Here is an 18,196-nt window from a genome sequence, read left to right on the forward strand (position 1 = left end):
TTTTACATAACAAGTTATCTTAAAGACCATAGACATGGATTGATGAGAGAGGGGAAGAGCAATTTCTATGCCTCTGCCTTAACTCTCCCTGCCTTCCTAGATCCGACCAGTGTTTTGGTTTCATCTACATACGCTTGTGAATTTTTGTTCTCAATGATGAATTTTGTTAAGTCTCGTAATAGTAGTAGCCTGACGGATGAAAGTAGTAGCTCGTGCATATCTCTGAAGATCACGAAATATAAACCTGATGTAAAATCTCTGTTATCAGTGATGCAGCAGCAAAAGTCCCACTGATAATATCAAACAGAGTCATAAAGTTTTCTGTCGGACTATCAGTGTACATGTATACACTAAAAATAAATGTATTTTTCTTCATCATATACTGTGTTTTTGTCGCTCAAATGAATTTTATTATTTCTTCAAGGTTCTTCACATATGTACACCTTAAGAGATGTCAAGTAGGCGTAACATGTTCTCAAAAAATTAGGGTTGGCACGCAGAAGAATTTTGAGTCAGAAATTTTGCTGGTTTTGGCACGCACTCACAAAAAGGTTGCCCACTCCTGTTCTAGGGAGACCTCCGCTGGGACACCACCTCTCTATTCCATCTGGCCTCGTCCACCAGCAGCTAGACCAAGATTCAGCTAACTTTTGTGTAAAGGCTCGGGTAGTAAGTATTTTTGGCTTTGTGGGGCATTTAGTCCCTGGTACAACTATTCAACTTTTTTGTTATAATGTGAAGGCAGTCATAGATACTACATTAACAAATGAGCATGACTGTTTTCCAGTAAAACTTGATTTACAGAAGCAGGTGTTGGCGTGGATTTGGCCCATGAGCCCAACTCTGTTGGTCCCTGAGCTCAACCAAACTTCATCATAGGGGGCTGCAAGTTCCAGAGAGTTAAGGCAGAAGCTATCAGGCCTCTTGAGACCTCGGCCCGAAAGTCACATGGTGTCCCTTCTGTTACATTCTATTGCTCAAAGCAAGTTACCAGCCCAGCCCAGGCAGGGCAATAGACTTTACCTTCTGATGGAAGGCTCTACAGCATCCTATCACAAAATGATGAGCATTCAAAGATGGGAGAAATTTTTGTGTCCATCTCTGGCAACAGTTTACCCTTCAATTCCAGAGTCCTCTAAACTAGTCCACACTCTACTTGCTCTCTATATTGCCTCATGTAACTTGTTGGGGAATGAGGTCAGGAGGCTAGGCAAATCCTGACAGTTTTATATCATACTAGTCCCGGAATCCCTCCCTATGCGTGCTTCCTCCACACGCAGCTCCGCCTCCTGCTCAGAAAGAGTCCCACAGCCACCACCACCACCACCACTGGAGGCAGGACCCAGAAATCCTCCCATGCCTCTGGACAAGTCCTCTAGAATCAAGGCCCCACCCACCTGCATGCGCCTGCTGCACACGCAGCCTCCTGTTGATCGGTTGTTATGGCATGAGGGCATCATGGCCATTAGCATATTAGCTCCTTATTATATAGGATTCAGTCCAAAATTAGAACAAGGTCTTTTCTGCTCCAGAGTATGAACTTTGTGTCTTTGGTGTGTTAGTTCTTGGCCTTAGAAATAGAATTTGAGCATCCTAGAAGGTTTTCTAGTCCACCTACTTACCCCTTATATGAAGGAATCGCTTCTATAAGCTGTCCAGCAAATGACCTTTGAGCTTCTATTGGATGACCCCTTGAGACAGGAAGCTCACTACCCCAGTTCCTTTTCCTTCAATTATTTGTATGTCTCATCCATCCCTCCATTCATCAAATCATTCAGCCAAGTGTTTATTGAATGCCTCCTGTGTACGAGGTCATGAGTTAAGTGATGTAAGAATAAGCCCAGTGGCTTCTCTAATGGAGCTTAAGGTCAGTTCATCTTCAGCATGGCTCCTGTTTTCAATTTTCTTCTTGGTCACATAACTCTTTTTGTTCTTTATGGTTTTTGTTCTTTTAGGTCTAGAATAATTGTTCTTAACTCTGAGGATATTTAAAAATACTCTCCCCTTCTTTCTGAAATGAATTTTATTTTTTTCCTGAAATGAGATTCACAGATACATAGGTATCTACACAATTTCAAAAGAATCAACATAATACATTAACTATAATTAATAAAGGGGAACTAACATAATAAAATCATGTATATTTTCATAAGTAAATATTCTAGGATTAAACAAGATTAAGTAGTTGGATGTTAACAGTAGACACAGAATCAGGTTTATACCAGGGGTTTTCCAGTATTTCTGTGAAGAGTCAACTAATAAATATCTTAGGTTTTGTGAGCCATTCTCAGCTCTGCTATTGTACTGAGAAAACAGCCATAGGCAATATGTAAATAACAAGCATGGCTGTGTTCCAATAAAACTTTATTTACAAAAGCAGGCAGCAGACTGGATAGCCAGCTCACCATGGTTTGCTGACTCGGCGTATACAACAGCTATGAATGAACACTGATGAGAATATGGTGTGTGGACAGTTCAAAATCTTCAGGAGCATTACTGTCAGTGATCAGATTATTTCAAAATGGTGATGAGTACCATTCGGCAAAGTTCTGAAGAAAAAAAAGCATAATCTTGCCATAATCTACATAGTAGTTACTTTTGTAGGAAATTCAGTGTGTAATATTGCCTGGCTCCCCCAAAGTTTTGCATTTTTCATAACCTTAGATAATTAATTATGCACACATTTCTCCTCTACATGAATGTCCTGTGGAATATTTAAAAGATAGAATTCTTTTTTTTGTGGCGAGGACTGAACTAGACACTGAAGAAGATTTGGCCTCCGTGGCCACTGTCCACTAATGGCTCCTGTGCTCCTCAGGTTTTGTGACCACCAGAAATTATCTCCCTCCCCTTCACTCTACCTCATCCCCATCAATTTCTTCAATAAGTGCAGTACCAGTCACTATTGATAACCACAGTTCTAGTAGTCTGCTCAGGCTGCCATACAGAATACCATAGCCTGTATGGCTGAAACAGCAAAATTTATTTCCTCACTGGTCTGGAGGCTGGAAGTCCAAGAGGTAATTTCTCCTGAGGCCGCTCTCCTTGGCTTGCAGGCAGCGACCTTCTTGCTGTGTCTCACATGGCCTTTCCTCTGTGTAGGTGTGCTCCTGGTGTCTCTTCCTCTTTTTATAAGGACATCAGACTTATTGGATTAGGGCCCCACTCTATGACCTCATGTAACCTTAATTATTTCCTTAAAGGTCCTCCCTCCAAATGTAGTCACATTGGCAGTTAGGGTTTTAACATATGAATTTTGGGGAGACACAATTCAGTTCATAACACTGCTTTCCCTCCACTGCCTAGCTCAAACTTTTCATCCTACCCTTTCTTCAGGGCTATGGGAAGTTCACTCCCCAACACAGCCTTCCCAGTCCAGGGGAATGGAAATAACGAAACACGCCGTTTTACATGTCACCTTACATTTAGCAGCGTACTTTCATGTAAATATCCAACTGTTTTTTGAAAGTCTCTTTGCCTTTTTAAAAAATATAAAAAAATTTAAACTTACAGAAAAATACAGAGTTATTTGGCAAATACCCAGGGATCTACAACTCCAATTTAACAAAGGTTAAGAATTTTTGCCGCATTTGATTCAGATTAATTTTATGAACCAAAACACTACAGGTTCAACTTAATGCCTCCTATGCCACTTCTGAGTTCCATCCCTTCCTCCTTCCTTGAAGTTGGTGTGTTTCCTTCACATTTATGTTTTTATAATTTTAGTTTATATGCACATATCCATAGAATATGTAGAATTGTATGTGTTTTGAAAATATATTTAAGAGATATCATTTTGGACACAGGTCATTTGGCGGTATTTCCTTTTCACTTCACACTTTGGTTTCAAGAATTATCACTACTTTTTAATTGTGATGTGGTGTTTCATTGCATGAAGATGCCACAATTTATCCATTTCTCTTTTAATGGACACTAACTTTTTGTAATTTTTCATATTAAAAACTTTTCTTCCTGTCACTTTGTGCACAGGTGTGACGGTTTCTCTGGAGAGCTGGGAAAAGAAATTCAACAACAGTGAGTTAGTGGTGTCAGAAGTTCCTCTTCCTAATATCACAAGAGCCTGGAGGGAGGCATTTCCAGACTGCATGGCAGGTAAGCGATGCCAAGGGGATCCAGGTTTGGTCCCTCTCTCTGCTCTGCTGTCCTTAGAGGATATACTTTTATCCTCAGGTTTGTTGTTTCATGGTCACAAAATAGTTACAGCAACTCCAGGCATTGTGTCATTGTACGGTCAGGAAGAAGGGAAAGGAACAACAGTCCAAGAAAGCCATCTGGTCATATTGTCTCTGTAAACCAGTTTCCTAGGAGCCCCACTTAGTGATTTTCACTTACACCCAATTGGCCAGAACAGGATCATGTGGATCAACCCTCAGCCAATTAGAAGAAAATTTCTGGATGGTGTGGGGCTGTGGAAGGGGGTTGGCTCAGTTGACCAGTTGAACCTGCCATACTGCCCAGGGAATCATGGCCAGGCCCTAGGACAGCGGTTCTCAACCTGTGGGCCGCGACCATCGGAAAACATATAGCATAGCAGATATTTACATTACGATTCATAACAGTAGCAAAATTACAGTTATGAAGTAGCAACAAAAATTTTATGGTTGGGGATCACCATAACATGAGGAACTGTATTAAAGGGTCGCGGCATTAGGAAGGTTGAGAACCACTGCCCTAGGACCTGCACATCTTCAATACTCCTAGGTGTTGTCAAAGTGATTTCCGAAGTGGTTAAACCAATTTATAGTCTTGCCAACAGAGTATGAAAGGTCAAATATCAAAGAATTATTATGAAGCTACTGCATGCACAAAATTGGATCAGGTCACTTATGAAAAAGCAAATAGAGAAACAAAAACCAAAAATCAATACTTCCAGAGCTTTAAGCAACGTGACTAGAGCTTAGAGTACACTGTCCGACAGGCCTATTGGGTTCCCTGCTCCGCCACCTACAGGCTGGTGATTCTAAGTTTTTCTGGGCCTCAGTTTCCTCATCTGTAAAATGGCAATAAAAGTAGCATCTACCTCATAGAGATGTTTTAATGATTAGAAGAGAAAGTATCTGTGAATGACTAGCATAGCCCCAGCCACAGAGGGAGGCTGCAATTAATGTTTCTTACTGATTTTAACATCATTACTTAGAGATTATATGTTACATGTATGTTGAGCATATATTTTTTGAGCCCCAAATTAAGAAAAAGATATGGCACTTATGAGTTCTACTTATGGAAAAATGGGTCCAAATATTTAAAACGGGACCATTCTGGAAAATGTGGGATGATTTCTAATGAGTTAATGTAAAGACTTATATCAAACCAGGGGCTTCACATCATCTCTCTTTTCTAGAACATGCTCTTCTAGGAAGTAGAGCATGTTTCAAAATATGAGCCTCAGAGAGCAAAATTAAATAAATAAATAAATAAATAAATAAATTGAGACCGAATGTTTATTACTAAACCCATATTTTGCTCTTCAATTTATAGATATAATCATTGAGTTTTTCTGTTCTTTTTTGTCTTTAAGCCCTCAGAGAACAAAGGTAAGAATGTGAGCCTCCAATTATTTTTTTTCTTCGTGATATTTAACAGTAAGTGCTAAGATATGAGTAAGATGAAAAAGTGAGAAAGCAATGAATAGAATTAATAGATTTTTATGGGGAAAAGTTTAAGAAGCTGAAGTTATTAAATTCTGAGGAGGGAAAGCTAAAGGGAAATGTCATAATTATAATTCAGTCCCTGAGCATTCCCTTCGAGGGGACCAGAGGAAATGGAATGAGTTTAAATGACTGGAGGAGGGACTAGAGGTCCCTTTAGGAAAGACTGTTCTAGTAGTAAGCACTATTAAGCCTTCTCCCGGTTTCCAAATTACTGAGTGGCCTGAGAAAATAGACTTGGTATTATTTTTCTGCAATTGTTTATATCCCTTTCAGGTCATGAAACACTTGGTCTTAAAATTTTCATTATACAATTTCAAACCTTAAAAGAAGTGGCATGCTTTGTAGCTCTCCTGGCACCATGTCTACTGAGACATCTAATTACATGTCAGGCACGATGCGAGACTCAGGATGTGGAAGAATGCCTGCTGGACTAGCTCCTGTCCTCATGGAGCCCACAGGCATTGCATTACAAAACTATGATGGATGCTGTGCAGCCCAGGAAAGGCCACCGAGTTCTGGCGGAGGGGCCGAACATGGTGGTCCGGGCAGGCCTGTGGAGGAAGTGCAGCCTAAGCTGAAATCTGATGGATGAGCAGAAGTCAGTTGGGTGGAACTGGCAGCCTGTAGGAGGTGGGTGGTTAGAGGTGGGGAGGGAGAGGGATGGGGCAGAGGATAGCTTATTCTCTTCTGGGGAGAGTGAACCTGGGTGTTGCGCTCAAATGGAGAAATGCAGGGCCTGATCACGGTTTACTGTAACCATTTTAGTGCTTATCTATTATTTTTCTTGTTGTCTTAACAATCATGACATCATCATTTTATTTTAAAACTTGTTGAGAGGCTCTGAGAAAGAGCCCTGGTGGAACAAACCTCTCCTCTATTTTCTCCTTAGCTACATGGCTTAAAAAATATCAAAGACTGGGTCCTGACTGGTGTGACACAGTTGGTTGGAGATTCATCCCGTACACCTAAAGGTTGTGGGTTCCATCCCAGTCTGGCATGAATGTTTCTCTCTCACATTGATGTTTTCCTCTCTCCCTTTTTCTCTCTTCCTCCTCCTCTGTCTAAAATCAATAAGCATGTCCTCAGTTGAATATTTAAAAAAAAAAATCAGAGTGGTGTAGGGCAGGAGGAAGAGTGAGAAGGGAGACAAGCAGGGCCCTGGTGGCTAAATGAACTCGCCTCTCCTCCTCTCCTGTTTCAGTAGTTCATGTCAGACATCCACTGGGTTTGTGGCTTGAACTATGTCCCACATAACATTTGGTCAAGAGACATGTGCTCTGGAGTTCAGGTGCCTGCTTTCAGTGGAGAATGACTGGCAGTGTGACCTTGGGCCAGTAAGTATACCTCTCTGGACCTCAGCATACCTATCTGTACAATAGGAATACAATAGCCCTTTCTCATTGAATTGCTGTGAGTGTTAAATGAGTTAAGGTATAGAAGGTGTTTGGAACAGTGCCTGGTATGGTATAGTAAATAAATGGTGAGGAATGACCATCATTATTGTTTATCTTATATAGAACCTGAGGCAGGGATCAATAATAATAATAATAATAATAATAGTTCTCATTGACTAAGCATTTATTCTTCTACAGTCATTGTGCTTTGCCTTTATTATCTCACTTAATATTCTCAAGCACCTCCTTTTGCAGACAAAAGGCCTCAGAGAGGGTCGGTAAGCTGCCCAATAGCAGGGGTGGGGTGGCCATTGCACCAAACCCAACCTTGTCCACTTTGACCAGGAATATTGGATCCTGGTTCCTTTTACTTTCTACTCAAAGTGCCTTGTTTTCTTTAGAGCTGTGTTGGTAGACCTTTCTAGAACTGTGTGTTCAGTCTGGAAGTACGGTCGGCTCTTTTACAAACCTCCCAGCAGTTATATTAATAAACATGGCTCAGATAAGTACCAGGGAATTGGCCACCATAACCAAAGAACAGTCAGAGGAAAAGTACCCAAAGAATTTGTGTTCTAATATCAATAAACAGGCGTGGGGACACGGTGAGTGTGACTTGCTACCAGGGACATAGATGGTGACAGAGCTGAGGACAACCGTGTATTCTCATTCTTCAGCTGCTCACACGGGGGCCCAGCAGCCCTGCTTCTGAGAAGCAGAAGGGACAGATCTCACAACTCCTGTGAGACCACAGGCCCAGGAGCCGAGCCAGTGCACAGGCTTGCCGCTCCCACCAGGCTGTGCCTCGGGCTTCATTACTGCCAGTGAGGTGAGCATCGGCACCTGTTCTAGCTTCTCTGGACCCATTTCACTGGCCTGTGAGAGTGGGATATGAATACTCACATCCTCAACTCCCTGAGGACTTTTTCTAATGTTCATTGAAATGAAGAACACAGCACCTGTAATACCGTAGATTGCAATTGGTTAGCACTCAACGTTAGCGACCACTCTTCAGGCCTAGACAGCATATTGAATGCTCTGTTTTAGGACAGAGTACATCACTTTCCCAAAGGATCTTGGAAAATGTACTCTGATGCAAAAGGAAAATGTGAAAAAGAAGAATTTCCGAGAGGGCAGAGACACTGTTCAGAGGGCTAGTGGGGAAGCCATGGGCTGTGCTTGGGATGCAGCTTCCGGTATCTCTCCCTGTAGACTGTGGTACCCAAGTGTTAAAGGACCGTGAAATTTGGGGGGAGCATGATAGTACTGAGAGGTGAGAGAAAAAGGCTTCTTAGATAGGGAATAGGGTGGTCCTGTCTCTCCTTCCAGACGTAGATTAACAATGACTTAATTCCAGAAATATTGTCAGCAAGTAAAATAAATAGACTAATCACTGTGGGCAATTTGTATGTTAATGTATCTAGGCATTGTTTCTAGTCTGACCCTTAAATATACGTTTAATCAATCTAGATGGATGAGTCATCCTGTTCTTAATTAATCTTTTCGGACATTTATAGAGAAAAGGCAAAGTCTTTACAAAGACCTTATAAATGTGTTTAACTTTAGGATGGATTTTTATTTATGTGCATAGCACGAGCAGCCGTTACTTGGAAATGATGGCTTATTTTGAATGTTCTCAGACCTTCAAAATGTTTTATTTCCACCCTTGGGGAGGGAATCAGGGGTGAGTTGAAAGGAAACACATGATGGCCATTTTCCATGGCACGAGCTGCCTAACCTTTCCGAAGCGTACATGTTTGTTTGGATTTTATAGCATTGCAAGCAGAGAACGGGAGAAAGAGATGGTGCCTTCGCTCTTCCGGAGGCTTGGTTGGTTAATGGTGTCACATCAGAGATTTGTCTTAGTTGGGATGACACTGGGCTCAGTCTCCTTTGCCACAGAAATCATCACTATTACAAAAGCACTTCCCTGGATCCTAAAGGCTCTGGCTCTTACAACAAACACCAAGGCAGTGCCCAACTGCCCTTGTTGTCATGGGCTTTTGTTGTGTCAGACATTGCCGGGGATCAACCATCTGCTGGGACTCTGGGGTTCATTTCTAGTGCTATTTGCTGTAGGGATTTCACTTAAATTGAAGTCAGTTCCTCTAAGACACAAGGCTCTGTGTGTGTGTTGCAGAGAATGGCATTATCACTCATTCATCCAGCTCCTCTTGTCCACCAGCATTTTGTGCTCCAGGGTCAATTATTTTTCTACTTCTGTGGTCCAGCTTTTAGCTTTTGGAATTCATGTGTATTGAGCATCTTTGTTGTAGAGCCTTTGGGCTAGGTGGTGAGAATGTAGTAGCACATACTATATGTTTAGAATAATCAGAATTCCAGATATTGATAAGTGCCATTAAAAAAAAGTTAAACAAGATGCTGAGATAAGAATGGCATATTTGAGAGGCAGAGGTAAGTCCAGTGTGGCTGGGAGTGGACAAGGCAAGGAGCAGGTTGAAATGCAGCCAGAGATGTGGGCAGGGACCAGATCACAGAGGGTGTCGAGGGGTATAATAAGGAATTGGATTTTACTTGAACTGCAGTGGGCAGCCATGGGAGGGTTTTAAGCAAGGGACTGGCATGATCTGACTTAGGCTTTAGAGAGATCTCTTTGGCAGTTGTGTAGAGCCTTGCTACTCAGAACCTGGCCTGGTGGTGGTCCAGCAGTGTGAGCATCATCTGGGAGCTTGTTAGAAGAGTCTTGAGGCCCACCCAAGTCTTCTGAAGCAGGATCTGCTCTTTTAACAAGATCTATGTTTGAGATGTGCTTTTGCAGAGAAAGAATGGAGTGGGGCAAGGAAAACTCATCTTACAAGGTCCCCAACCTCACTGTCTTCTCAGGTATAGGAGTTAAGTCCTAGATCTTAAAGGGCCAACCAAACTTACTTTCAAATTCCACTTCTGATTGAACCATTAACGTAGTAACTTTTTATTTGTTCACTTATTTCTCTAGTTCTTAGGTAACTCTTCTTCTTTCCTTTTACCCATCATTTGAACTTGTGTGTGTGTGTGTGTGTGTGTGTGTGTGTTTGTGTTTCCCTCACCTATTGGTTCTGTAATTCCCCAGCTCTTAAGAAATTACCACTGTTTCCATCATAAATGAAGTGGCAGTTGCATAAAGTACCCATATCTTAATAGAAAGATAACTGGATCCTGTTACAAGGTTGGTATAAGTTTGACATTCATATTTATAGACTAGCCATTATTACTATTGGGTCTAATGCTGTTGGCATGTATGTAAGTTAGGATTAGGTTTGCCTTAAACAAATAAACTTATAACAAAGGTTTATAGATAGAAATGTATTCTTTCTCATTTCAAAATCTGGAGGTAGGCAGTTATGATGGGGTTCTTATGAAAGTTCTATTCCATGAAGACCTCAGGGATCCAGACTTGCTCTAGCTTATTGTTCCACTGTGTTTGGCCTCTATTGCCAAGGTCACCTCATGGTCCAAGATGGCTGCCTTACCTTCAGCCAACATATTAACATTCCAGCCATCAGGGCAGAAGGAATGAAAAGGACGGTGCAAAGGAAGCACGGCAGCAGACTTTTCAAGAAGATTCCCCTTACAGAGTATTGGCCAGAATTTAGACAAATGGCCCTAGCTCTGATAAGTGCAGTCTTTGTTTTGGGTGGCTAGATACCCAGCTTAAAATAAGCAACCTCTTACTATAGAGAAAGGGAAAGCAAGTATTAGGGAACAGCTAGCAGTTCCTAACACAGCATGTTTCAGGAATGTGATTTGACATATCTAAATATATAATGGTACCTCCCCACTAAATTTAATCTAGGCTGAATATTTTGCATCATCATCTCATTATGGTATTTTGTAATTCTTTCCACTTTTCTTTCCAAAGGAAAAGAGGTGTCTGATTTAGCAAGAATGCATTTCTGAATTCAAAGTTGAAATGTGAAGATAATCCCCACCCACTTGAAATAGGATAAAAGAAAATCCCTTGATAGTGGGAAATAGGCAAAGTTCTATTAACACATGTATCTTTTCCTGAGCTTGGTCTTTATGCAACAAAGGAATTGGAGGTAATCCACCCCTCATCCTACAGTCAGTTTCTGACTCAGCAACTGCAGGTGCTATTGTTACCACCAAGGGAATGAAAAGGGTGCAAATAGACATGGGTCTTTCAAAGGACTCTATCCCTTAATTTAAAAATTTAGGTCTGGGAAGGGTATGTTTAAAATGTTTTAGTGCACTGGCTGGGAGGACAGGCTGTGGAATCAGCTAGGCCAGAGCTGAGCAGTGAACTGGTTACTTTTGAGCAAATAATTGCTGATCTCAGAACATACTCTAGTTAACTGGAGATAAGTTACCATCACTGAAGGATTCATTTGAAAATTAAATGAGAAATTGCATGTAAAGCTCTTAGCACAAAGCTTATTCCATTGTAAATATTCAAAAAAATGTTGGTTATTACAAATTCAGCCCAGATATAGATTTAAAAAGAAGAAAGAAATCTAGCTGTCCTGGCTCAGGCTTCAGACTTTTCTAAAATCTCTCAAACAAGCAACAGCTGGTGTCAGCATGCCCCATACCTATCAGTAAGAGGCCTAAGACCTGGCACTAGCACAAGCCTGTCTTGTTCACAGCTTGGCCTCACCTGGACAGTCCAATCCCAATACAAGTAGCAGCCATCTGCAAATTGCCCTGTAGTTCCAGTGGTCCCAGGCAGTGGCTGACTTTGCACCTCGCAGGAGGCCCCAGAGCCAGTGAACCCCACGGACAGCTTCAGACTGATTACAACTCTACAAATTCACAAGTGACACACTCAAAGGCCAAACTCAATGAGCACCAAAGCACTACTGAAGAAAGTCCTGCTTCATAAGGGTGTCCCCTGCACAGCAGCTCTTTCACTGTAGTTGCAGCTGGTCCTCACAGCCAATTGGCCAAGAGGTCAACTCTCTTCAGTGACACCAACATCAATCCAGGCTCAACTACAACAAGACTGTGCACACAGCCCACACAGGAGGACACCTAGAAAGCCTAGCTCAGATGACTAGAGAGGCTGAGCATCTGGACCCTACAGGACATCTACTATACAAGGCCACTCTACAAATTCTAGGAGACATAGCAGCTCTACCTAATACATAGAAACAAATACAGAGGAGCAGCCAAAATGCAGAGACAAAGAAACATGTTACAAATGAAAGAAATGAAAGCAGGCAAAATACTGGATACAGAGTTCAAAATAATGATTATAAGGTTTCTCAAGGACCTTAATGAGAGCTTCAAGGGACTTACTGAGACTTTCAAGAATCTTAGTGAGAATTTCAAAGACATGAAAAAAGACTAGTCAGAAATTGAGCATACACTAACTAAAATAAAGAATAATTTACAGGAATTCTGCAGTAGAGTCGAGGATTCTGAGAATCAAATCAACAATTTGGAATATGTGGCAGCAAAAAACACCCAACCAGAAGAGCAAAAAGAAAAAAGAATTTAAAAAAAGTGAGGATTGTATAAGGAGCCTCTGGGACAATTTCAACATTCACATTATGGGGGTGCCAGAAGGAGAAGAGAGAGAGCAAGATATCAAAAACCTATTTGAAGATATAATGACAGAAAACTTCCCCTACCTGGTGAAAGAAATAGACTTACAAGTCCAGGGAGAACAGACAGTCCCAAACAGGAGGTACCCAAAGAGGTCCACACCAAGACACATCATAATTAAAATGCCAAGAGTAAAAGACAAAGAGAGAATCTTAAAAGCAGCAAGAGAAAAGTAGTTTGTTGCCTGCAAGGGAGTGCCCATACAAATGTCAGCTGATATCTCAAGAGAAACTTTGCAGGCCAGAAGGAAGTGCCAAGAAATATTCAAATATTCAAAGTGATGAATAGCAAGGTCCTAAAACCAAGATTATTCTACCTAGCAAAGCTATCATTTAGAGTTGAAGGTCAGATAAAGAGCTTTACAGACAAGAAGCTGAAGGAGTTCATCACCACCAAACCAGTATTACATAAAATGTTGAAGGGTATTTTTTAAGAAGAGGAGGAGGAGGAGAAAGAGGAATAAGAAGAGATAAAAAATATGAACAATAAAATGGCAATAAATACATATCTATCAACAATTGAATCTAAAAATCAAAATAAATGAACAAGGAATCTAATGAACAAAATAAACTGATGAATAAAATAGAACCAGAGGTATGGAAACATGGAACAGACTGAGGAATCTCAGAGGAAAGGGAGGTGGGGCAGGAAGAGATGAACCAAAGATCTTATATGCATATATGCATTACCTATGGACACAGACAATAGGGGAGTGAAGGCCGGGGACAGGGTGGGAATTGGGTGGAGAGGGGCAATAGGAGGACTCCTGTAAAACTCCCAATAATAAAGATTTAAATATATACATGTATATAAACATGAAATCTATATTTTTAAGGGGTCTTTTAGGGATATTCTTCTTTCACATTCATATTTGTTTCTTCACTTATTGGTCCATCCATTATTTTAATACTTCTTTGACTCCTAATTTGTACCAGATCCTAGTAGGTACTATTTGCTGGAGGGGGCAGGAAAACAAAACAAATAAAATAGCCCCTGTGCTAAAGGAGCTTACTGCTTAGTGGAAGAGAAAAGAACTAAACAAAATAATTATGTTCCAGTGAGAAAAACTAAAAAGTATGAAGTATTATTAAAATGAGAAGAGCCCTGGCTGGTTTGCCACAGTTGTTTGAATGTCACCCTGTGCACTAAAAGGTCACCAGTTCAATTCGCAATATGGGCACATACCAAGGCTGTGGGTTCGATCCCCGGTTGCGGCTGCGTATGGGAGGCAACCTGTAGCTGTTTCTCTCTCATATCGATGTCCTTCTCTCTCTTCCTCTCCCTCCCTCTCTCTCTAAAATCAACACACACACACACAGACACACACACACACACACACACAGAGGCACACACATATTTTAATGAGTAGAGAGAATTACAATCATGATAAGTTTGCTGGGAGATAAGTCAAATAGCCCAGCAGGTGTGGCTCAGTGGTTGAGCATCGACCTATGAATCACAGTTGGTTCCTGATCAGAGCACTCCCAGAGGGGTCTGTGCAGGAGGCAGCTGATCAATGATTCTCTCTCATCCTTGATGTTTCTAGCTCTCCCTCTCCCTTCCTTTCTGAAATCAATAAAAATATATTTTAAAAAAGAAAGATTAATAAAAACAAGTAAGATAATTATTTTCTAATATGCTGATTCCAGTTCAGGGTCTCGGGTAGATGAAGGCCTCTCCTGACAGAGGGGTTGAGAGAGTGGGGCACGATGGGACCCACTTTGGAGAGGACACCCTTGTATTGCTGGGCACACACGCCCAAAGATTGGGGCAATTCAGATATGCTAATTCATCTCATGTGCACATCTTTGGGATGTGGGGAAAAACCCACACAGATAACAAAAAACCCACACAGATAACAAAAAAAAACCCCAAAACAACTTTTTGTTTTTTTACACCAGATAGTGGCCCTAGCCAGGAATTAATATTTTCTCTCATCAACATTATAACTAAAGCATGCTATTCAAGTTTCTATTGATAATGATCCTAAGACTCATCTTAGTTTCAGAAACTTGAACATGTGAAGATAAGGGAGAGCTTGTCTAACAATTGAGGGTAATAGTAATTGGAGGTAGTAAATTACCTGGGTATTGAGATAGATGATATAATGTTGAGTTGGTGAGCCAGCTGCAGGCCTGCAGACAAGAGCCCAGAGGGGAAATTTCAGTTAGGAAAGTCTTTTGCATCACATTGGGAGCAACTCATTCCCATGGCAGGGTCTGGTGCTAAGGAGGACTGGCATCAGGTTTTGGGGTGTGGGCCTCCGTTTTGGGCTTTGCATGCCTGAATGCTAACCTCTCATCTTCCTCAGTTGGCCTGTAGAATCATCAAATCCAAGGCAGGAACCCTTGGACTCTGCTAAGAGGATGGGCTAATGTAAAGTCTTCACACCCTTTCTAACAGTATGAAAACTAGGCATTTGACTTGTCTCCCTGCAAACTTATCATAACACACACATACATTTCAACTTGTAGCTTCCCATTGCTCTTAGGATAAGGATCAAAACTTGTAACGTTGCCTAAAAGGCTGGAGTAATCTAGGTCTCACCTACCTCTGCAGCCATTATCACTTCGATCTCAGAGACCAATTCCATGATCATGTTTAGTGTCTATGTGCCTGAGTGTTTTAGACCATGTTTCTTCTCTCTCATCTTAGATCATGTTTTTTCTTGCTCTCTCAGGTGCAGTCACTCTGGCTTTTTTCTCAGGTCTGTATACCTAACCTGTTTCCACTTGCAGTGGGATCTCCTTCATGTGTAGAAGGTTCTTTCCTTCCACTCTTTGTCTAGATTATTTGAATCTTACTCGAAGAGCTTCATATCCTGCTAAAACCTTACCTAATCCTTTCCCTCTAGAGGGGCGTGGGAGAACTTTCAAAATTAATATCTCAAGATTTTTCTTTTCTTTTTTTATTTTTATTACGAGGCCTATAAATAGTCCTTTTCTACTCATTTTCTTTCTTGATTCTTTTTCTTGGAAATTCTTGAATAATTCTCTATCCCTAGTCTCTGCTGCAAGCTAATAGTTCCTTCTAGGAGGCCCTGTTTAGCAGCTCTGGTAGATATCTTATTGTCTTGAATATCTGGGTAGGTAAGGAGCAGAAGGATGATATAAGTAATAACAACTGACATTTATGGCCCTCTTTGTCAGCCTTGTCCACAGGTGACTGTCATATACTGGGGCAAATGGCTACCCACCCACACATTAGAGCTTCTGGAGCCTAATAAAACCCCCTATGTGTGGAGTACCAAATCCATGTGGCCAAAGAAATGCCTGTTGTAATTGGCCAGGCTGGGTTTCTCAGACAATCATGATGGTAACAGGAGAGGATAACCCTGCATTTCATTCAGTTGGGGCCCATCCCTGGAGCAAATCTGACTCTATGGCTGCTGCCTAATGGGAGATGGGTGGGATTAATGGTAAGGGCATAAAAACCATGTTCATTGCAGCCATGCTTTTCTCTCTCTCTCTTCCTCTCCCTCCCTTTAATCAAGTTTTCTCATGACACTGAACACTTGACTTTGGTGCTTGTTTCAGACTTTGAGAGCAAGCAGGTTAACACCTTTCATATCAGGATTTTTTGTTGTTGTTAATCTTTACCCAAGGACATTTTTCCCATTGATTTTTTGGGAGAGAGTGGAAGGGAGGGATAAGGTGGAGAGAGAGAGAAGAGAGAAGAGAGAAGAGAGAAGAGAGAAGAGAGAAGAGAGAAGAGAGAAGAGAGACATCGATATGAGAGAGGCACATCGATTGCCTCCCCAACTGGGGCCAGGGATTGAACCTGCAACCTAGGTACGTGCCCTTGATAGGGAATTGAACCAAGGACCCTTCAGTGTGCAGGCTGCTGTCCTACCAATGAGCCACACTCACTTCAGGATTTTAAATTCTTGGCTACAGTGTTTGCAGGGACTAAAAGCTCACACTCTACTAATTCCTAGTATAAATCTCTAATAAAGTGAGGCTACCACAGAATGAATAAACATACTATTAAGTTTGGTGAACTGCATTTAGCACCAAGTTAGAAGGCCTTTCACAGTAAGACGACTGATAACTTACATCTACCAGCTCATTCAACATCAATCACTTCTAGCATGCAGACTAATGAAACTGTGCTTACCTACACCTACTGTAAACCTTCCTTTCAAGGATGGTTCAATCTCAGCCCACCAACTGTAGGATTACAAAAGTGAAGTTTTTTCTTAATTTTTGTTTTTAAGTTAAGAATAGTAGTGAAAGGGGGCCCACACATGGTGAGGAGAAAGTAAGTGTTCTCTGCCATGCATCACATTTACCGGGAGGATTTGTTAAAACACAAATTCCTGGGCTCCATCCCTATAATTTCTGCTTTGTTAGGTCAGGGGTGGGTCTTAGGAGTTTGCATTTCTGATGAGTCCCTAGGTGCTGCTGCTGCAGGGACTAAGAGTACTTTGAGAACCACTGTACTCCAATGATCCTGTTTGACAATTTGGGGTGGAAACAGGTTTTTTCCTAAATTTACCATGTTCCTTTTTGATAATCTGATCCTGTTTAAAGAGCATGATCAGTTCCACCCAGGAGAGCAAGCCCATGATCAGTTTTATGTGTCTGTACCCAATTTTTTTCTTAATTATGCCTATATGAAAAGCCTAAAATGCCCCCTCCTTCCTAAAGCAATTGGAAAATCTCTCCGCCCTCAATGTCCACGGACTGAAGAGCTCACTCTGGGAACTGACCCACCTCCCAGGGAGCCTTGTGATTGTCCTGGAGCATTGGGTGAGCAGCGTGGTTCACAGGTGCCTGGCACTTGCTAATGGCTTTTCCCGCATTGTGCCATTTAACCCTCATGCCACCCTGTGGGCGATCACTCCTACCTCTGGAAGGAAACAGAGCCTGAGAAGAGGCTAAGTCGCTTCCCTCTTCACTGAACAAGAATCCAGTCCAGCCAATCTGGCCCCAAGCCTAAATCTCAGCAGCCCAGTTGTATCGTCTGTTAGGTGAAACCCCCCCCCCCCCACCCCCGCGAGAGAAGTAAACTGTGGTGTCTCCACCGTGATCTGAGAGTTCCCTCCCTCCCTTTCAGACTGCAGTGCTGTGCACCAAGATATCCCCCCGCTCCCCCCCTCCTCCCACACACATACACAATCTAAAGAAAACAATGAAAGCGCTGATTCCTGAATACCTATTAATCAGACAGAAGCAAAAATCCCTCCCACAGCACGTAGCTATTCATGCCCGCGTTGCTGGAGAGAATTTACACCATCCATTATTTTGATGGGTGCTGGAGGGAGGATCAGGATGAGATCAGCCCCAAGTGGATCCAGAAATTATTGGCAAATACAGCTGTGGAGGGTGTGTTTTGTACTTTCTTCAACCTTTTGCTGAAGATAAATAGCATGACAGTAAGCAGCTATCTGTTTGAATATGCAGCCCCAAATAAAAAGTCTTACAATGGGAAAAATGAAGATGAGCAGGAAGAGAGGAAGAAGATAAAGGTGAATGCTGAATCTCTCCCTCTTCAGACACAGCAATAGGGTGTCATATTTCTAGCTCATGAAATGACTGCCACTCAATCTATTTTTAAACTTCTGAC

General features: G+C 41.7%; 1 protein-coding gene across 11 annotated transcripts in view; it reads left to right on the forward strand.

Annotated features, from left to right (window-relative positions):
• LOC138992274 (uncharacterized) overlaps nt 1-18,196 on the forward strand; it is a 288,887-nt gene that overhangs the window by 47,366 nt on the left and 223,325 nt on the right. For 8 of the 11 annotated variants that reach the window (XR_011468079.1, XR_011468080.1, XR_011468083.1 and 5 more), the window contains exons 2-3: nt 3,991-4,113; nt 5,540-5,555. Coding sequence is in view for 3 of the 11 variants with exons in the window: in XM_070390942.1 (XP_070247043.1) it covers nt 3,991-4,113; nt 5,540-5,555 (139 nt within the window). In the remaining 8 variants the exon portion in view is untranslated. Of the gene's footprint in view, nt 1-584; nt 670-3,990; nt 4,114-5,539; nt 5,556-18,196 lie in introns of those variants that run through there. The other 3 variants (XR_011468084.1, XR_011468086.1, XR_011468085.1) reach the window with 2 other exon arrangements.

Source organism: Myotis yumanensis, unplaced genomic scaffold, assembly GCF_028538775.1.
Source record: "Myotis yumanensis isolate MYYU_CA2020_CCGP unplaced genomic scaffold, mMyoYum1.0.hap1 SCAF_14, whole genome shotgun sequence".
Lineage (NCBI taxonomy): Eukaryota > Metazoa > Chordata > Mammalia > Chiroptera > Vespertilionidae > Myotis > Myotis yumanensis.